This window comes from Medicago sativa, chromosome 2 (assembly GCF_051527215.1).
Source record: "Medicago sativa cultivar Bolivia chromosome 2, Bolivia_mono, whole genome shotgun sequence".
NCBI classification, from domain to species: Eukaryota; Viridiplantae; Streptophyta; class Magnoliopsida; order Fabales; family Fabaceae; genus Medicago; species Medicago sativa.
The window spans coordinates 10,428,585-10,449,890 of record NC_140750.1 but is presented as its reverse complement, the minus strand read 5'-3'; the positions used below and the strand labels follow the sequence as shown (position 1 = coordinate 10,449,890).

The following is a 21,306-nucleotide window of genomic DNA, read 5'->3' as shown; positions in this document are numbered from 1 at the left end:
TTGGATTTATGGTTTTCCATTAATATGTTTTCATCCCTCAAATATTTCTTTTACCGACAATATTTTTTTTTCATCTATAACAATATATGAAAGACCCTTAAAATTTCCTTAAAAAAAAATGAAAGACCCTTAAAAAAATATCATATATCCCTTTTGGGCTGAATTTTTTATTTTAAATTTATCCTTGATTTAAACTGTTCTATTTACTACTTTATTCGTTTTATGATATTGTTTGATTATTAATAAAAAATTAAATCTCATTAAAATAAAATAATACCACTACAATAGGAATTTAAATTATTAATTAATAATAGTTAAATCTCATTAAAATGTGAACAACAAGCAATATTGAACACTATTAAAATATGTTATTTTAATCTTATTTACCAAAAAATTGGTAAGCACAAATCAATGTCTCTTTCTATACACGATAACATTGTAGAAGAGCAGACTAACATTGTAGAAGAGCAGACTAATGGGTACGTCAATACTCGACTTCACGATAGCATAAAATAAAATTTATCAATTAAAAAAGTAAAGTAGACCAAAAACTCCCAAATCATTGATCAAAATAGGGGTGCATGCGATGGATTTCTATTTGGTTTTAACGTTAAAAGTCATACGAACCGTAAAATAAAAACACATGTGGTTTGTTCGGCTTTATGGATTGATTCGGCTTTTTAAGAGACAACACATAATTAAAAAAAAATATCTGCCAACAATTTTGATTATATCAGTAGCAAGAATTAACTAATTTGCTACAATTAACAATTAACTTCAAATACCATTAAGGTGCACAAACAGAAGGATATTCAAATGGAGTCTAACTAAAAAAGGCATAAAAACCGTGATTTAGTTTTGTTCGGCAAAAAACTTAACATCACATAGTATTTCGGCCGAGTGAGTGAGGAATAAAGGGGTGAGTGAGTTGGACTAAGTCACTGTTTGGGTTGAGTTGACTGAGAGTTTCTCTAAGCATGTGAAAAATCGAGATGAGCACATATAAACCAAACACAATTTTTTGTAGTTTTCGATTTAGGTTGATTTAGTTTACAGTTTTCTATTTAGTTGGTTCAAAGAATAAGTTTTGTTAAAACGCGAAAAAGAAGATTTAAATGATATGCATGGTCAATTTCATATCGAGAATCAATGAAAATCCACTCACCTCACTTTTGCAAGGCTAATTAGAAATGAACAGTGTAACATGGAAAAGCGACCTCTCATTTGATGTCACTATTAAAAAAATTTACATTGAAAATGCGTACCAATTAAACTCTAAAAACCCACCAATGAATCGTATACACAATTTTCTCTTATCAATAGTTGTACTTGCAAAAGTACCGTAAGGATTCTAGGGTTAGAAATCGTATACTAGGGTTTTAAGCTGATTATTGGATGCCTTGGGAATGCTCCCAAGAGTGGTATTTATAGCCTGCCACGGGCTTGGGCTTTGGTTACTTGGTTTCCAAGCAACGGGGGTATTTACGTATTTATGGGGTTTTTAGGCGGTTTCTAGAAGGCCAATGGGCCAACGCCTTTAGCGGAGCGCGCCCGGCCCTGGGGGGTCCTTCTGGAGGGTGCCCATACCCTTCTGGAGGCTTTACGCCCCTTGAGGATGTTTTGGAGTCCTCTTGGAGGTCCTCTAGGACCCCAGGAATATTATGACGGTCCACAGCCCCCCAAGCACAAGTCTTGGGACAAGGCGAAGTGATGATGACAAAGGAGTGGACTTTTTGGAGGTCAACTAAGTCCCTTTAGGAATATCTTGACGGTTCACAGCCCCCCAAGCACAAGTCTTGGGACAAGGCGAAGTGATGAGTACGTCTGATGTCAGCTTTGGGCGAACGCCCGTTTTGGGCGTTCCCTGATTTACGCGTAGGGCCTTGCTTGGAGTTTTGGCGAGGTTTTTCGTGGGGCGATCAACGCTAGCTCGCCTTCTGAACGTTTCGTATTCTCCTCGTCCCCGATGATCGCCACGTGTCAAGATCCCATGACGTTGTTCCACTCAATCGTTTCAGACACGCTTCCCGAGGCGATCTTACCTCTTTAAAGGACGTGTTTGGCTTTTCACTTGTTTTCATTTCTTTGATTCGTTTGCGGTGATCAAGCTTCCTTCTTCTAACTCTCTTCGGGCTTAAGCGGCTCCAGCAGATTTTTCTATTCTTCCTTCACAGGTATTCTTCAATTCCTTAACCCCTCTCAAACTTTACTTTATTTGTTACGCTTCGTGAGAGTTCAAAATTAGGTATGGTGTTGATTAGGGAGTGTGATGAGAAAGGGAAATTGGTTCGACCCATTGATCCAGTTGAGAAAAACCGTTTGAGGAAGGAATGCTTGAAACATGCTACTGGTCCCGATGGGATAATAAACTGGGATACTTACTATGATGGTTTATTCGGGGAGGAGTTGTTTAGCGATTTATCTAGTGAATCTAGCGCCAATTCGGGTAGTGATAGTGATTGTGTGTTTTTGTCTGCCACTTCAGGGACGAATCATAAGGAGGACGAGTGCCAGGAGATTCGTCCGTTTCAGGCTGCCTTAGGGTTGGTTGGAGACGAAAACGCTTTTAGGTCAACAGAAATGGCCTCATTTGCCCAGGAAGTACGGTTGGAAGAGTCTTTGTTCGTTGATGTTTCTGCTCTTGACAGCTTCAGGAGCAAGTTTAACATCTCTGCGACTGGACGAGAGGAGGACGTGGTTTTATTGTCCTGCGATCCTGACGAGCGCGCGTGTGACCAAGAGATGATGGGCGAGGGCGACGAATCCTACTTCGTCTATACCGCGTTTTTGGAGGAGTTTGGCGTGAAAATTTCTTTCACGCCCTTTGAGATGGACGTCTTGAGGCTCCTCAATGTGGCGCCTACTCAAATACGCCCTAACAGTTGGGCGTTTATTCGCGCCTTCGAGGTTCTGTGCAAGTCCCTGGGTTTCGAGCCTGCGGTGGGCGTGTTCTTCCACTTCTATGGGACCAAAGATGTTAACAAGGGTACGTGGATCTCTATTTCGGCCCATTCTGGAAAAAGGCTTTTTCCTACTTATGCATGTAACTTTAAGAAAGAGTGGCGAGATACATTTGTTAGGGTACAGGGTGCACCGGAATGTTCTACATCTTCTGTGTTGGTGAATGGAGTACCCAAGTTTCCACTTAGGTGGACTAGCACTCCTTTGGCTGTGAAAGGTTACGTTCGTGAGGCCATGTCGCCCTATGAGCGTGCACTTGTGGACTTTTTGGAGGAGGCCCCTTTACTCAATATTCATGAGCTGTTAAATAGGGAGGGCGACATGGTTCGTCTGAATGCTTATTTACGTGAGTGTTCTCTTAATTACTTATGTTGGGCTTCGTTCAAGGATTATCATATGTTTTTACTCACTGGATGTACTTGGTTTTCTTTTCAGAGGAGATGTTGCCCCTCACTGGAGCAGAGATGAGGAAGTATCTCGCCGAGGTCGAGAGGAACAAGAACCCTGATGGCTATGTGTCCAGCAGCCCGGCGGGTGTCTCCTTAAGGAAGCTAAAACGCAAAGAGCCTTCTGGAAAGGGCGAGGCTGGGGTTATAGAGGTAGATGATCTGGAGGGCGCTGGTGGGGCACACAACGTTGTTGCTGTTGAATCTCCTTCGTCCAAAAAGGCGAGGATAGCCCGAGGTGCTAAGGGCGTTGGAGGTCGCCCTCCGTCTGGGAAGGAAGTTGGTGGGACGTCGCTGAACGATGAGGTTATGGAGTCTTTCTGGCACTCTGAGTTCGACATTCGTCGGTATGTTTTGTTTTTCTTTTGGTTGCCTTTTAGTTGATTTTCTTCATTTGTCTGAGAGTTGACTCATTATGCCGTTAATGTCTGGTGTCTTGTAGGTACATGAAAGAACAAGTGCCATTTGCAAAGGTCGATGTCGAAGCTGGAGTGAAGGCCAAGTGTAGTGACTTGGTGGCTGACATTGGCACTGCTGCCTTGAGGACCTTGTTGCTGACTCACTGCCTGGAGATTAAACAGGATTTAGTGGAGAAAAAAATACAAAGACGCGGCTGAGGACGTTGAGAAATGGAAGCATAAGTCCACTGGGCTAGATGGCCGCCTGAAGGAGGCGTTGAAGGATAAGAAGGCCGCCGAAGACGCTCTGGAAGAGATGAAGAAAGCCAAAGAGGCGCTTTAGAGAAGTCGGAGGCGGCTGTGGATGAGGGGAGGCGAGCTCTTGCGATTTACTTTGAAGATGGCTTCAGGCGTGCTAAGGAGCAGGCGCTTTTCTTCAATCCTGAGGCCAAACTGGAAGAGCTCGATCCTTTTAAGGTGATCGTTGATGGCGAGTTCGTTGACGACGAGTGATTCCTGCTAGTCCTGATCATTTTTATGGTTTTTTTGTAACTTTAAATCATGGCGACTTACTACAGCGCCTTTTGTGAACAATTTAATGTTGGTTTTCTTTTGGATTTTGTATGAAACTCTTTGGTTTTTAAATTATGACGCACTTTGATGATTGCACTCGTCTCGGCCTGCTGTTTGTTTTTATTGTCTTTATGTTGTGTGATTGCCCTCTTGATGTGATTGTCGAGGTTTGACTTTGTTCGGTCTTATTGGGACTTTTATAAGGTTAATGCTGCGTTAGCCGAAATTACGCAAGCTTTGCGACTATCATAGCCCCTTCGGGGTTGACGTAAATTACCTTTGTCAGAGCCCCTGGACGGAAGTTGGCGACCTTTCATTTACAATGATATTTTATTTCGAAAGTGAGCTTACAGAAGTGGCTTAGACCATGTTCGCCGCCTTGCTTTGAGGGTTTTAGGGCCTACATTAATTTCTTGTTAGGCGAGTTTTTGCTCCAAGGTTGACGAGTCTGCTTCGACTTGGCGAGACCCTTCAGAGCCTTGCTTAAAGGTTGGCGGGTTCGCAGGTCCTTTGGACCTCTCTTCAGTTTGTCAGAGCCTTGCTTAAAGGTTGACTATATCGACTTGGCGAGACCCTTCAGAGCCTTGCTTAAAGGTTGACGGGCTCGCAGGTCCTTTGGACCTCTCTTCAGTTTGTCAGAGCCTTGCTTAAAGGTTGACTATATCGACTTGGCGGGACCCTTCAGAGCCTTGCTTAAAGGTTGACGGGCTCGCAGGTCCTTTGGACCTCTCTTCAGTTTGTCAGAGCCTTGCTTAAAGGTTGACTATATCGACAAGTCGATACCCTTCAGAGCCTTGCTTAAAGGTTGACGGGCTCGCAGGTCCTTTGGACCTCTCTTCAGTTTGTCAGAGCCTTGCTTAAAGGTTGACTATATCGACTTGGCGAGACCCTTCAGAGCCTTGCTTAAAGGTTGACGGGCTCGCAGGTCCTTTGGACCTCTCTTCAGTTCTGGTGGACAACGAAGTTCTATCTGTAATGAAAAAATAAACAGTGGCGAGCAGACAAGATATATGAAAGGAATAGGCGCCTCGTTAAAAACCCCTGCCCTTGCAGGGGAAAAAGTGCTACCTAAACCCCGTAATATTAATAGTGTTTAGAGATAACATTTGGTGTTGCGTTTGCATACATCATTATTGTTGGAAATACTAGTGATAGAAATATAAATAACAGAAAATTAACTACAGTAGAAACTCTTTAAATTAATACTCGGTAAATTAATAAACTCTCTAAAATAATAAATTTGTCCGGTCCCGACTTGGGCCAATGTAAAAAATTGAAAAACTCGATAAAATAATAAGATAATAATTTTTCGGGAGATCCCTTTATAATTTCCGGTCCCAAGATAATATAAATTAATAATTCATAGAAACTGAAAAAAAATATATTAAGAATACATTAAACACATTTGTTCATCTTGTTTACATTTACTGTACTTCAAAAGTCATTATTGATTTCCAATGCATATGAACATAGTAGTTACTAATTTACGTTGAGTCCCAAGGTTCGTTGCAATGTAATTCTAAGAGGCATAGACTAATTTACCTTTTTGTTTGGTATGTACCGTATAATTACTTAAAAACTCTTTAAATTAATAATTATTAATTTATCGATAAATTAATAACTCTCTAAATTAATAAATTTCTCCGGTCCTGACATTATTAATTTATAGAGTTTTAACTGTATAGTAGTGTCTTAGATTAGCCACGTTCCAGGTACGAGGTACTGCCTCTCCACTTAGTTCTTCCAATTTGTACGCTCCGTGATTGCACTTCTCCCGTATTCTATACGGTCCCTCCCAGTTTGGGAAAAGTTTTCCTATCCTGGTTGGGGCGACGACTTGCTTCAAAACCAGGTCGCCTTCCTTCATTTCTCTAGGTATTACTTTGGAGTTGTAGCGGCGAGCTGCTCTTTGTTTGGCGGCGAACTCCCTGATGTGAGCTTGTTCTCTGACCTCATCAATGATATCCATGCTGACTGCCAAACCTACGTTATTTGCTTTGATAAAGAAAAAAAGGAAATTATAAACTCAAGTCTTTGTAAGAATGATGGGCTTTCCTGCATACATAGATGTTAGTTTAAACATAATACTTAAAAGGTGATACCTTCTTCAGAAAAGGACTCTCGTCGCCAAGTGGGAGTATCTATTTCCACTGGGAGCATGGCGTCCGTACCATAAACCATTGTGAATGGCGTTTCCATTGTCGTAGAATGGGGCGTTGTGTGATAAGACCATAGTACCTGAGCTTATATTGATTGTTTACATATTATACCATAATATTTAAAAAAGACGGGAATGAGTGAGAAATTAAATTTATGTATTCAATTTTCCACACGTTCTTACCTCATGGAGTTGTTCTGCCCAGAGACTTTTGGCGGCTTCTAGCTTCTTTTTGATTCCGTTGAGGATAACTTTATTAGCGGATTCAGCTTGTCCGTTTGCTTGTGGGTGAATTACAGAGACGAATTTCGTTTGTACTCCTAAGTGCTTGCAAAAATCTATCACTGTTGAACTTGCGAATTGAGTTCCATTGTCTGACACTATGCATTTCGGAAGGCCAAAACGGCATATGATCTTTTTCCAATAAAACTTCTTGATTCTCTCTGCTGTTATTTTGGCGACTGCCTCTGCTTCAATCCACTTGGTGAAGTAATCTACTCTGACTATGAGGAACTTAAGTTGTCCTGGTGCAAGAGGAAATGGCCCGACGATGTCAACTGCCCACTTGTGGAAAGGCCACGGAGAATAAACAGAAGTCAACTCTTGAGCCGGGGCGTGCTGCTTATCTAAAAATCTTTGACATTTGTCACATTTTTTGACGAATTCGGAACTGTCTTAAAGCATGGTGGGCCAGAAATATCCAGCTCGAAGAAGCTTTGCGGCTAAGGCGCGGCCCCCGATATGGCTTCCACACACTCCTTCGTGTACCTCCAGAAGAACCAGGTGAGTCTCGTCCTCGCCTAGGCAGCGTAATAAAGGAGTCGTTCGTCCACGCCTATATAACTTACCGGAAACTATGACAAATTTTGAAGCTAGCCTTTTGACTGTTTGTTCCTCTTCGCTATTGACGGGCGTGAATGAACCGGTCAGGTACCTTAGTATTGGTCCCATCCAGCCTTCTTCGCTTTCAGTGATGTGATGGACTTCTTCAATCTTCGTGCTGGGAGCAGTGACCACCTCCTGGATAACGGTCTTGTTGTTCCCGGGTCGCTTGGTGCTGGCGAGCTTTGCCAATAAGTCTGCCCTGGAGTTTTCTTCTCGTGGCACGTAAATTGCTTCGAAGAATGTGAAGCGTTTGGCGAGGTGCTGTACCTTAGCCAGATATCTGGAAAGTTGGGCGTCCTTTGTCTGATATTCGCCCGAGATCTGACTGGTTATGAGTTGGGAGTCACTCTTGGCTCTTAAATTTTCAGCCCCCATTTCCTGGGCCAAAGTCATGTCGTCTATCAGTGCTTCGTATTCAGCTTGGTTGTTGCTTGCCTTGAATTCGAACCTGAGGGATTGTTCTATGAGAATGTCGTCTGGTCCTTCCAAAACTACGCCTGCACCACTGCCCTTCAAGTTGGAAGAACCGTCTACGGACAGGAGCCATACGAAAGGGGCCTTTTCCTGAGCTGGCGAGGAAAGCTCTACGACGAAATCCGCCAAGACTTGGGATTTGATGCTTCCTCGAGGGACAAATTGTACGTCGTACTCAGATAGTTCAATAGACCATGCTACCATTCTTCCTGCCAAGTCTGGCTTCCCAAGTACTTGCTTGATGGGGTAGTCAGATTTTACGACAATCTTGTGGCTCTGGAAGTATGGTCGTAGCTTCCTCGCCGTCGTTACTACGGCCAGAGCTAGTCGTTCTATCTTCTGATATCGTAACTCTGCGCCTTTAAGCACCCTGCTAACGAAGTAAATTGGTTGTTCTCCTGTTTCTGATTCTTCTACCAAGACTGTGCTCATGGCGTTTTCTGAGACCGCCAAATATAAGAATAAGACGGCGCCTGAACTTGGTCTTTGGAGAACCGGCGGGCTTGACAGAAAACTCTTTATCTGCTGGAAAGCCTCCTCTCACTCTGGTGTCCACTCGAATTTTTCCTTCTTCTTGATGGAAGCGAAAAAAGAGAAAGCCTTGTCTCCAGCGCATGATAAAAAATGAGATAATGCTGCTAATCTTCCTGTGAGTTGTTGTACTTCTTTGATGCATGAGGGGCTTCTCATGCTGATGATCGCCTGACACTTCTCGGGGTTTGCTTCAATGCCTCTTCTGGTTAAGAGGAAACCTAAAAATTTTCCCGCCTGTACTCTAAAGGAACACTTTGCTGGATTCAAGCGAATTCTGTATTTTCGAACCTGGCTCAGAATCTCTTCGAGGTCGTCTGCATGACTACGCCCTTCTTTGGTTTTTGCTACTAGATCATCAATATACACTTCTAGATTGCGCCCTATCTGCTGAGAAAAAGCTGCGTCCATAGACCGTTGGAAAGTGGCGCCTGCGTTCTTGAGGCCAAAAGACATGACCTCATAGTGATAGTTCTTGGTGTTGGTCATGAACGCCGTTTTGGGAGCGTCCAGGGGGTCCATACGTATCTGGTTATATTCGGAGTAAGCGTCCATAAAACTTAGGGTTTTGTATCCAGAGGCGTTGTCGATCAGGTGATCAATATTGGGAAGGGGATAAGGGTCTTTAGGACATGCCATGTTTAGGTCTGTGTAATCTACGCACATTCTCCACTTCCCGTTAGCTTTCTTTACGAGGACCGTATTGGCCAACCAGGTAGGGTACTTTATTTCACTTATGAAGTTGGCGTCTACCAACTTTTTTACTTCGTCATCTACAGCCTTTCTTCTCTCTTCGCCCATTTTCCTTTTTCGCTGAACAACTGGTTTTACGTCGGGCTTTATCGACAAATGGTGGCATGCTACGTCAGGATCCATTCCTGGCATTTCAGATGGGCTCCAGGCAAAGAGCTCCAGATTCTTTCGCAGCAAGTTTATCAGGGCGGTTTCTTCTCCAGGGCTTAGGGACGTACCGATCTTCGTGGTATGATGAGTTTCTGGTCCAATAGAGATTTCCTTTAAGTCTTCGGTGGGCTCCAGGCGTTCTTGTTGAAAATCCTCCCTGGGGTCTAGGTCGATCATGTTAACCTCATGAGTTATCTCGTTATTGGGCTTCTTCTTTGCTTTCTGCAGGCGCAAACTATTGTGGTAGCATTCTCTAGCAATTTTCTGATCACCTCGGATAGTGCCGACTTTCCCATCATTCAACGGATATTTCATCACTAAGAATTTAGTGGACAAGAATGCTCCCAGGAGGTTGAAAGATGGTCGCCCTATGATAATATTGTAAGAACTAGGCGAGTTGATCACGAGATACCTGACGCGAATGGTTTTGGCGTGAGACCCACTTCCGAAAGTTGTTTTTAGGGTGATATAACCCCTTACATGAACCTGCTCACCCGTAAATCCTGCCAGCGTCCCTTTGAAAGGTTGTAGTTGTTCCGGATCTAAACCCATTCGATCAAAGGTGTCATAGTACAATATATCGGCTGAGCTGCCTGGGTCTATTAAGACTCTCTTTACATCCCAGTTAAAGATCTGCAGGGTGATGACCATAGGGTCATCATCGTGTGGCACCACGTCTTGATAATCTCTGGCTGAAAAGGAAATGTCGGGCCCGCGCTGCTGATCATGTTCCTCATACTCTTGGCACAACATCACCTGACGCACGTACTTCTTCCGGGACGAGCTTGACTCGCCCCCTCCGGCAAAACCGCCAGATATAGTGTTCAATGTGTGCCTTTTTTCTTCGGCGACTTCTTCCTTCTTGCTCGCCTTTGGCCTTTCATCTCTTTTGTCCCGAGTGTATCCCCGCAATTTCCCGCTCTGTATTAGTTTCTCAATTTCCCGGCGAAGATGTATACACGAGTCGGTGTCATGGCCCCTTAGTTTGTGATACTTGCACCATTTGTCCCTATCTTCCCCCATAGTGGTGCGCTGTGTCGGGGGCGGCTCTAGGATCAGTTTTGTTTCGTAGATTTCTTTCATGATGCGCTCTGGCTTTGTGTTCAAGGGGGTGAAGTTTTCCAAGTTCGGCTTGCGGTAGTAAGGATTGAAAGGTCGTTTGTCTGCTCCTCTGTAGGGGGCGCGGTCTCTGCCGCCTGGTGGTTGGTAAGGACGCCGCTCCGAATTGTTGGGCGCACGCTCCCTGGCGTCTCTTGCTTTCTTCTCAGCGTTGCTTTCCTCACCTTTGATGTAGCACTCTGCCCTGGCCATGATTTCTTCCATGGAGTCGGCGGGCTTCTGAGCCAGGGATTCGTTGAATTGTCCTGCCCTTAGACCGTTCTGGAAAGCTCCTACGAACACCTCTTGGTTAGGGTTGGTGACCTTTATGGTTGTGTCGTTGAATTTGGCTAAATAATCCCTTAGAGATTCGTTGTGTCCTTGGCGAACGTTGAATAGGCTGGTTGCCGAAACCTTGCGGTGGCGACTGGCGGAGAATTGCTGGGTAAGTTTCCTGGTCATGTCTTGATAACTGAGGATGGAGAATCGTGGAAGGTTCATGTACCATCGTAGGGCGGAGTCCGAAAAGGTACCCGCCAGCAGCTTGCACTTGAGGGAATCTGGAGCTCCGACTACGGCCATGCGAGTGTTGAAGGCCGTAATGTGTTCCATGGGATCACTCTTGCCGTCGAAAACGGAGAGGTGGGGGGGTTTGAAGTTTTCTGGGACTGGCGCGTCCCAGATCTCGGCGGACAGCGGTTGTGGTTCGGGATCGTCCATCTCGCCCTGATTCGACTCCTCCTTTTCCTCTAATTATTTCTGTTGAATGTTCTCCATCGAAGCTTGCAAGGCATCGTTTCGATCTTGCAGTTGAGCGAGCTGGGTTCGCATGGATTCCAACTCTTCCTGTGTTGCCATGTGGAGAGACTTTTCTCTAAATCGTACGTGGGGTGCGATTTAGGTTGGTTAAAAAGGGCTAGGGTTTCTGAATCGCAAGGGAATTTTACGATTCAGAGGTCTAGTTTCAGGGGTTTCCGATCTGGCGATTCAGAAACGTGGTCAAGGTTAGTTTTACCTTTTCCCACAGACGGCGCCAACTGTACTTGCAAAAGTACCGTAAGGATTCTAGGGTTAGAAATCGTATACTAGGGTTTTAAGCTGATTATTGGATGCCTTGGGAATGCTCCCAATAGTGGTATTTATAGCCTGCCACGGGCTTGGGCTTTGGTTACTTGGTTTCCAAGCAACGGGGGTATTTACGTATTTATGGGGTTTTTAGGCGGTTTCTAGAAGGCCAATGGGCCAACGCCTTTAGCGGAGCGCGCCCGGCCCTGGGGGGTCCTTCTGGAGGGCGCCCATACCCTTCTGGAGGCTTTACGCCCCTTGAGGATGTTTTGGAGTCCTCCTGGAGGTCCTCTAGGACCCCAGGAATATTATGACGGACCAATAGTATATATATAAAGTAAGGTTTTTTATGTCACGTGTCGCTTCCACGTTTATTCTCAATATTTTTATATTTTGTCTATATTTTATTTGACATAAAAATCTCAGCAAACTTTTGATCTTATCCACTAAATATTTTATTTAATTTTATATTTAATTCCTAATGTTTTGTGTAGCCAAAATATCTCAACAAACTATATATAATACTTTTCAATACTATCCATTAAATCTTCCTTTATTTTTTTTTTCTTTTTTTTAGGAAAAGAAGTTTCTATTAGTTTTTTTCATTGAGGAAAAAAAGGCTTCGATTTGTTTTTTTTTAACTATAAATAAAGGATAATTTTTTAATCACGTAAACACTTATTTTGAGCAGAAAGTCAAACTCAAACCTTCTTTTGATCTAAGCTTTTTCTTTCTTCAGGTTTGACAAACACCTATACTATTGTTTCTTTTACTTATGCTTAGATTTTTATATATAATATGAGAGGGAACTAACACCTACGAGTGAGTTTACTGATTGTTTTTTTTTCTTTCAGGTCCTTTGAACTATTGTTGCTGACATCCATTATAAACACCTACGAGTTTCAGGTCCTTGAACTAACACATATACTATTGTTTCTGTTTCAAGTCCTTGAACTAACACCTATACTATTTTTTTTCCTTTTCATTTCAACAGTAGCGTTTTAATATTATTAATCACCTATACTATTTTTTCAAGTCCTTTTCGTTTTAATATTATTAATCAGTAGCATTTTGATTTTAATAATAATATTTCAAGACCTGAAATATTTTTATTTAATTTTATATTTAATTCCTAATATTTTATGTAGCCAAAATGTCTCAACAAAATATATATAATACTTTCAATACTATCCATTAAATATTTCTTTTTTTTTAGGAAAAGAAGTTTCAATTAGTTACTATCTCTTTTAGCACCATATTATTCAATTACTTTTTTTCATTGAGGAAAAAAAGGCTTCGGTTTGTTTTTTTTTTTTTTAACTATAAATAAAGGAGAATTTTTTAATCAAGTAATCACATATTTTGAGCAGAAACTGAAACTCAAACCTTCTTTTGGTCTAAGCTTTTTCTTTCTTCAGGTTTGACAAACACCTATACTATTGTTTCTTTTACTTTTACTTATGCATAGATTTTTATTTTTATATATAATATAAAGGGAACTAACACCTACGAGTGAGTTTATTGATTTTTTTTCCAGGTCCTTGAAGGCTTGAACTATTGTTGTTGGCATCCATTACAAACACCTACGAGTTTAAGGTGCTTGAACTAACACATATACTATTGTTTCTGTTTCACATCCTTGAATTAACACCTATACTATTTTTTTTTCTCTTTTCGATTCAACAGTAGCGTTTTTATATTATTAATCACCTATACTATTATCACATATACTATTTTTCAGGTCCTTTTCGTTTCAATATTATTAATTAGTAGCGTTTTGATTTTAATAATAATATTTCAGGTCCTAAAATATTATTATTTCACCAGTAGCGTTTTAATATTATTAATCACCTATACTATCATTTTATGATAACACCTATACTATTATTTCAAGTCCTTATTTCTAAATCAATATCAATGGTATATATATAAAGTAAGGTTTGTTATGCCACGTGTCACTTCCACATTCATTCTCAATATTTTTATTATTTTTTCTATTTTTAAAAACCAAAATTTTATTTAACATAAATATCTCAACAACATTTTGATCTTATCCACTCAATATTTTCTTTAATTATTTTTTTAATTTCTAATATTTTATGTAGCAGAAATATCTCAACAAACTACACATAATACTTTCAACAAAGTTTGCATGTATGATCTTATTTTATGATTAAAAGAGTTCAATTTGTTTATTTGTTTTTAGGAAAAGAAACTTCAATTAGTTATTACTAATCTTTTAGCACTGTATCATTCAATTAGTTTTTATGTTTGAGGAAAAAAAGGGTTCGATTAGTTTTTATTTTTGATAAAAAAAAAGGTTCAATTAGTTATTATGTTATCTTTTAGTAGCATATTCTAATGCAAATGTTAATTATAAATAAATAAATTTTTGTTAATCACATATTTACATATTTTGAGCACAAGCAGAAATCCCAAACCTTCTTTTCATCTAACATTTTTCCTTTTTCAAGTTTGCCAAACACCAATTTTATTCCCTTTCAATCGATTTTTTTCTCTCATACGCATGGACCACGAAACAAACCCATGACCACATGTTTAAAGGGACCCAAAACTCTTACCACTTAGACTAATTCATTATTGATTTTGTTACACTTTTTATTCTTGCATTGGACATTCATCTCATCATTTATACTACCTCCGTCCCTAATTATAAGACCCTTTTCAGAATTTTTTTTGTCCCTTTTTATAAGACCTCTTTGCTATTTCCAACTACATTAATTATTTCTTTACATGCATGCCCCTATTTATTATACATATTTTTCTTCAATTAGCAATAAATAGCATATGGAAAACATAAACTAACTCTCTCTCTTAAGGATAAAATTGTAAAAACAATAGTGATTACAAACAACTTTAATACAAATATCCACTTTCTTAATTCCCATGATTTTAGCAAAATGGTCCTATAATTAGGGACGGAGGTAATATATATTTTTAAGATATTATTATAATTGTAAATTTAAATAAATTCAATCTAATATACTTACATGTGTATTCGTGCACACAAACTTATAAAACTTACTATTTAATATCTAACCCGGGCAACGCCGGGTCTCTAAACTAGTTTTATCTAAATTAAAGTTTTAATCATCCATTTCTAAAACCAAGTTATTTTTTTTATCTCATCATCCCACTAATTTTTAAGTTTTTTTTATATGACATCATTAATCGTGACAATGACATAGTTGCATTGAGATCGATCATGCATTGCCATCCAACCTTATAATGGTGATGCTTAGTCATTGCCATGTCATTAATGGTAATGTTAAATCACAAAAAAAAGTAAAATCTAATTTTACAATTAAAACTTGATTTTTCTTTATGTTAATTCATAAGTTCTCAAAGTTAGGATCCTCTCCATTAGTAGTGGGGTCCACTTAGTGATAGGACCCACTACATACTTTTTTGTATCTACCTCCCATTAAATGATATTTTCCATTTATTTTTAACAAATGAAGAGGATCTTAACTCGTTCTCACTAACGGAAATTGTATATTCATAAGTTCTTTTTTTTTTTTCCTTCATAAACTACATTGGCAAACTTATGAATAATACATAAAAGCTTATTTCTTTGCAAAACCTCAAAAATAAAACAATTCAAACGGGCCCTTGATTGTGTGTACGAGAGATGGATAAATTTATTTGTGATAGCCAAACAAAGTGTTAAAAAGATTTAACTTATATCATAAAATTTTAAAAAAAATTATAAATACAATAGTTTAAATGAAGGATAAAATTGAAAGGAAAAAACTATACTAATATTTAACTTTTATAAGGATATTCGTGAAATTTCATTTAAAGAATTTGTTAGGAAAAAAAATCATTTCTCTTGTACCAAAAAAAAAAGAAATAATCATTTTTCGTATATAATTAATAAGTTTACATCTCGTCACAATGACTTTACCAACCGAAATTAGATCTAACAAAAAACAACTAGCTTCCATAACGTAGCTAAACACGATTATAACTTAGAACATTTGATAAAAGATGCGTTCATATTAAATATCTTACCGTATTTTATAAGATATTACCATCGATAAACGATACATACAAGTAACCGTAATGATATTTTTTCATCTAATTTTTTTATGACACCAAATAATAATTATTGATATACACTTTTTGACCAAAATATTATTGAAATAATCTCAAAAATCATAATTTTGACTCAATATAACTTTTTATAATAACCATGATGCTAACCTAGTTACTATAGTGGGTAAGGGGCATGTATATTCCCAATTGCTTATAAGGCTATTAAAGCCTCCCCAAGCTCAACACATAGCACAAAAAAATAAAATAAACAGAGGAGAAAGAAAAAAAAAACAATAAAAACCTAAAAAAAACATTGATTTTTCTTTCTGATTCTCCGATGTTCTAAGATCGATCTTACGTTTGATTGTTTGTCAATTTTCTTCAATCGGGTACGTATCGATTGATTCAAATACTGATATATGAACTCTGAATTTTTCTTCAATTGGGGATCTTCTGGGAATTGAATTTACATTAAAAATGAAATTTTTAGATCGATTTATTGATCTGTGATTGAGTTTGAAGATTTGTTATGTAATTGAATTCAATTGGGTAGTTTCAGTTTTTAATTTTTTTCAACTGGGTTTGCTCTATTGAGATTACTTGTGCATGTTTTTGGGCAGTGTTATTAATATTAATTTTCATTGTTTTTTTAATCTGATTGTTTCAGGAAGTTATTCAACGTAGATTGTATTACTGAGATTTAGAGGTAATAAATTTTCACTTCTTAAATTCACATACAATGCATTATGTTATAATCAAGTGTTAGTTATTAGTTATTACTCATACTTTTTTTTTGCTCCCTTTTTGTTGATTGATAATGCTATCAAATTTGTTGGGAATTTACCTTGTTGATTTTCATTTTGCCATTACGTTTTGATAGTACTTGGTTTTGGAATCAGTGGATTTTGAATGCTTGTGAATTGATGCTGGATAAAGTTATGAATCATGATGAGTGTATTGATAAGTTTTTACTTTCTTATTTACTAGTGCGTATGCCGTGGGATGCACGGATCAATTATATGAGAGAAATAGAAATCTTAACTTGTATTGTTGACATAATTAATATATGTAATTTTCTATTATGAATAAGAATCTTGTACTTTCTTCTTATGTGTTCTGCACGATCATTATTAGCTACTTGTTTATGTTATTAGCTAAATTTCATCTGTGTAAATATTATTCCATCATCATTAGACAGCTATACGAAGCGTGTTTTAGAATTCAGAAATTGTATGACTAACTGCATTGTAAACAGCAAGCAAGAATGTTAAATTCTTTCAAGCTATGTAAATATGGCCCGAAACTAATCAACTTGTGATTGTAATCTAAATGAGAAATATTATAGCAGCTATTAACTTCTTTTGATTTGTTTGCAGCTAAATGGCATCACTGGTTGTCAGTGGTAACAGTCAAATGTCTTCTTCGGTTTCTGTTCAAGAAAAAGGAAGTAGAAATAAGAGAAAATTCAGGGCTGATCCACCTTTAGGGGAGTCAAGTAAGAGTATATCTTCACTTCAACATGAGAGCCTAAGTTATGAATTCTCTGCTGAAAAAGTCGAAATTACCCCATGTTTTGGGCAAGTCACAGCTTCTGACTTGTGCACTGTTAGCCACGGTTGTTCTGATGGCTTGAAGCTCGACCTTGGATTATCTAGCCCTGCAGTTTCATCTGAGGTCAGGCTTAGCCAGCCTAAGGAGGAATTAGAAGTGGTTGAGTCCCATGGCGCTGATTGGAGTGATCACACAGAAACTCAGTTGCAAGAACTTGTCTTGAGCAATTTGCAAACCATTTTCAAGAGTGCAATAAAAAAAATTGTTGCTTGTGGCTACACTGAAGATGTTGCTACAAAGGCTATGTTAAGACCTGGCATCTGTTATGGATGCAAAGACACTGTGTCTAATATAGTTGACAACACTTTAGCTCTTTTGAGAAACGGTCAAGAGTTTGATCCTTCACGAGAGCACTATTTTAAAGATTTAGCCGAGCTTCAGAATTACATCTTGGCCGAATTGGTTTGCGTTCTTCAAGAGGTTAGGCCATTTTTCAGTTTCGGAGATGCAATGTGGTGTTTGTTAATCAGTGACATGAACGTGTCACATGCTTGTGCAATGGATGGTGACCCTTTAAGTAGTTTATGCAGCGATGGCATTGGTGATGGCTCTTCTTCTGTCCAGACTGAATCACAATCAAAAGCTGAAATAAAAAGTTCGGAATTGAGTCTTCCAAGTCCTTGTAATTCAATTCCCCCAGGCACTCAATCTGAGAAATCCGTTGTGGCAGAAAATTCTCAAATTCGCGGTGGACTCTTGGAAAAACAGAGTGCTAATTCTGGATGTCATTCTGTTGACAAGTCATCTAATGCTTCCGGAACCTCTCAATCTCCCCTGCTTCAAGAAAAATGCGGGATTGTTAGAAAGGTCCATTCGAGTAGCACCAAGAGGGAGTACATTTTTCGTCAGAAGTCAATCCACGTGGAAAAAAGTTATCGGACATACGGGTCTAAAGGGTCTTCAAGAGGAGGAAAGCTGAGTGGTTTGAGTGGTTTAATCCTGGATAAAAAACTTAAATCAGTATCTGAATCTACTGCCATAAACTTAAAGAGTGCTTCTATAAACATAAGCAAGGCAGTGGGAATTGATGTCACTCAAAACAATCATAACACCCATTTCTCATCTAATAATGGACCATCTACCCCAACATTTAGCCTGGATTCTAGTGATACTATTTCTCGTGCAGCTGATTCTTCATCTTCAGAACATGAAGCAAATCCTATACCAGCAGTCAGTAGTCCCCCAGATGCATTATCAGCTACAGACACTGACCTTTCTCTTTCATTGTCTTCAAAAGGCAATTCTTCTATAGCCCCTATCTGCTGTAATAACAAGTCACATAGTAGTAGTTGTGTGGGGATACCATATGACAAGTCCATGAGACAATGGTTGCCCCAAGATAGAAAAGATGAGTTGATTCTGAAGATGGTTCCGAGGGTTCGGGAGCTGCAAAATGAACTTCAAGAATGGACAGAGTGGGCAAATCAAAAGGTGATGCAGGCTGCTCGTCGACTGAGTAAGGACAAGGCTGAGCTTAAGACACTAAGGCAAGAGAAAGAAGAAGTTGAACGACTTAAAAAGGAGAAACAATGCCTTGAAGAAAACACCATGAAAAAGCTTTCTGAGATGGAAAATGCCTTGGGTAAAGCAGGTGGACAAGTGGAACGAGCTAATACTGCAGTACGGAAGCTCGAGATGGAGAATGCTGCATTGAGGAAAGAGATGGAGGCTGCTAAGTTACGTGCGGAAGAATCAGCAACAAACTTTCAAGAGGTCTCTAAGAGAGAAAAGAAGACCCAAATGAAGTTTCAATCATGGGAGAATCAGAAATCGTTGTTACAGGAAGAGCTAATGACTGAAAAAAACAAATTGGCACAGATATCGAAGGAATCAAAGCAAGCCGAAGTGCAAGCGGAGCAATTCGAGGTAATATTTTATCATGCTTATTCCAAATGCTTTGCCATGCGGTTCATCTTCACCAGATATTAATACCAACATTTATTCCTGATGCTGTTATTTGTTTTCATGTGGCTTCAATATACTATATCCTGTTTTATTCCAACTGCTTTGCCATGCATTTTTTCTTCACCAGGTATTAATACCAACATGTATTACTCAAGCTGTTGTTTGTTCTCACGGGGGGCTTCGGTATACAAGCCTTTATACCTAAGTAGTTATATGAAAATTTCAAAACTTTCCCACACTCATTTTCTGCTCTTAATTAAATGAAATAAGTTTTGACCGACACACGCAGTGACACGTATAAGTGATTTAAATGCATGACTTAACAGTCAACATCATTTCCTTGTTGAATGGGTGGGTAATGTTAAATGAATCACTTGGTACGCATGCATCACTCGTGAGATTCCACAGATGCAAACACATTCAATCTGTGAGTGCTTAATGAGTTTGTGTTACTGGGTCTGTTCTCATTGTAAAGGAAAAATATCACAGGCTAAACGGCGGCAGGCAGCAAAGAAAACAGAAGAACTTCTCTCCATGGTCAGTTCTATACGAAAAGAAAGAGAACAAATTGAGGAGTCGGCTAGAACCAAGGAGGAGAGGATCAAATTGGAAGCGGAGAAGGAGCTGCGAAGATACAAAGACGACATCCAGAAACTTGAAAAAGAAATTGCACAAATAAGACAGAAGTCCGACTCTTCAAAAATTGCTGCACTAAAAAGAGGAATCGATGGAAGCTATGCCGGTAGCTTCAAGGACACGAAAAAGGGTTCTGGTTTTGAAGAACCCCACACCGCGTCTATTTCAGAACTGGTTCAAAAGTTAAATAACTTCTCTATGAACGGAGGAGGTGTGAAACGGGAAAGGGAGTGTGTGATGTGCCTTTCGGAAGAGATGTCTGTTGTATTTCTTCCATGTGCACATCAAGTTGTTTGCACAAAGTGCAATGAGCTCCATGAGAAGCAGGGAATGCAAGATTGTCCTTCTTGCAGGAGCCCCATCCAGGAGCGAATTTCTGTGCGTTATGCGCGTACATAATAGTGATTTATTTATTTGAGTGAAATGAGTGTTTTGAATAATGTCCTCGGGACTCCCATAGAATAATGCATTCAGATCTTGGATCTGGACTTCAGATACATTATATATTACTTTCAATGCAAAGGTTGATTCTTCCATTACAGCTTCTTTCTTTTTCTTCTGCACTTTTGGTTTTAATTGAAGTTTGTTTACTTGTCTTTCTTATTAGCCTGTTTAGGAGCAAGATATAGAATGATCAACTTATTATACTCTTCATACTATAAATTTGGCAAAATTACTCCATAGGTTCTTCAATTTTATTTAAAATTTTGGATGTGTCATTTTTTCGCACTAAGTTGCTCGTATAATTTTCAAAACGTTAACACCGTTGATTTTTTATTGAACACATTAAAAAAGATCCAACGTGTCCGTTAATATGCCTACATGTCCACAAATCTTTGTTTTTATTTATCTTCCATTGAGTAAACCCAATTGATGCAGTCTGTCTTTCTCGTGCTCTTCCCCTTGTCATGAACCCTAATTTTTTCTAAATCCATGAATGCAACTAAAATTTTAACAAACACAACAAATTTCATATTAACACCAATTTTCTCCATTGTCTTGTCGACGAGTTTGTGTGGGAATCGCATCGACATTGAAGTTTGCGGCTCTTGTCTATACATGCTTTGCTATTTCTTATTCTACGGCTCTGCCATATGATCTGCAATGCGAATACAACAATAGTAGAGGATCCAATTTCAGAAGCTATAGTCCTTGATGCAATGCAATATGAACTAAGATGCTTTTGAATATGTTTTATGGATTCAGTTCATTCAAAATTAATTTTGTTCAAAATCAGTTTTATAGATTCAATTCAATTAAAATTAATTTTTGTTAAATTAATTTATAGTGTCCAAACACGCAATTTCTTTCTAGTTTTTTAAATTTTGGTTGACAATATCTATGTTGTTTGGATGGACGTAGCATAAATACTTCAACAAGGGATGGGAGTGGTAAAAGTGAGCTAACTCGGCATTGATTCTTAGTTCAAATGTTTAAAGAGTGAAAAATGAGTTAACCACCTGAGTTAATTCACTGGGTTAATAATATATCGTCAAGATTTGAACTCGAATTTTTTTAATAATTTACTGTCATGATTCGAACTCGAATTTTTATAAACGATTTAACTATCTGAGTCAATTCACTTAGTTAAAATTAGGCTGGA

At 38.9% G+C, this 21,306-nt stretch overlaps 3 protein-coding genes across 5 annotated transcripts; 2 read left to right on the top strand and 1 right to left on the bottom strand.

Moving 5' to 3' along the window:
• The first annotated feature begins 2,605 nt into the window (after positions 1-2,605).
• LOC146944414 (uncharacterized) lies at positions 2,606-4,024 on the top strand. Its single transcript, XM_085747951.1, has 2 exons — positions 2,606-3,754; positions 3,850-4,024. The coding sequence occupies exons 1-2, from the start codon at positions 3,330-3,332 to the stop codon at positions 4,022-4,024; spliced, it is 600 nt and encodes a 199-aa protein (XP_085604077.1). The 5' UTR covers positions 2,606-3,329.
• Positions 4,025-8,435: 4,411 nt separating this feature from the next.
• LOC146944413 (uncharacterized) lies at positions 8,436-11,147 on the bottom strand. Its single transcript, XM_085747950.1, has one exon. It carries the CDS (start codon positions 11,145-11,147, stop codon positions 8,436-8,438), a length of 2,712 nt encoding a protein of 903 aa, XP_085604076.1.
• Positions 11,148-15,792: 4,645 nt separating this feature from the next.
• Positions 15,793-20,239, top strand: LOC146944412 (putative E3 ubiquitin-protein ligase RF298). Of its 3 annotated transcripts, none has more exons than XM_085742790.1 (4): positions 15,793-15,940; positions 16,219-16,257; positions 16,928-19,028; positions 19,557-20,239. In XM_085742790.1, the coding sequence occupies exons 3-4, from the start codon at positions 16,932-16,934 to the stop codon at positions 20,100-20,102; spliced, it is 2,643 nt and encodes an 880-aa protein (XP_085598916.1). In that variant the 5' UTR covers positions 15,793-15,940; positions 16,219-16,257; positions 16,928-16,931; the 3' UTR covers positions 20,103-20,239. The 3 variants fall into 3 exon arrangements, with proteins under 3 accessions (XP_085598916.1, XP_085598917.1, XP_085598918.1); XM_085742791.1 differs by having other exon boundaries at positions 19,543-20,239; XM_085742792.1 differs by having other exon boundaries at positions 19,195-20,239.
• Positions 20,240-21,306: the final 1,067 nt, after the last annotated feature.

Coding starts and splice junctions, on each gene's coding strand:
- LOC146944414 (XM_085747951.1), top strand. CDS start 3,330: ATGTTGGGCTTCGTTCAAGGATTATCATATGTTTTTACTCACTGGATG. Junction 3,755..3,849: donor TCTGAGTTCGACATTCGTCG/GTATGTTTTGTT, acceptor GGTGTCTTGTAG/GTACATGAAAGAACAAGTGC.
- LOC146944412 (XM_085742790.1), top strand. CDS start 16,932: ATGGCATCACTGGTTGTCAGTGGTAACAGTCAAATGTCTTCTTCGGTT. Junction 19,029..19,556: donor TGCAAGCGGAGCAATTCGAG/GTAATATTTTAT, acceptor AAAATATCACAG/GCTAAACGGCGGCAGGCAGC.
- LOC146944413 (XM_085747950.1), bottom strand. CDS start 11,147: ATGGACGATCCCGAACCACAACCGCTGTCCGCCGAGATCTGGGACGCG.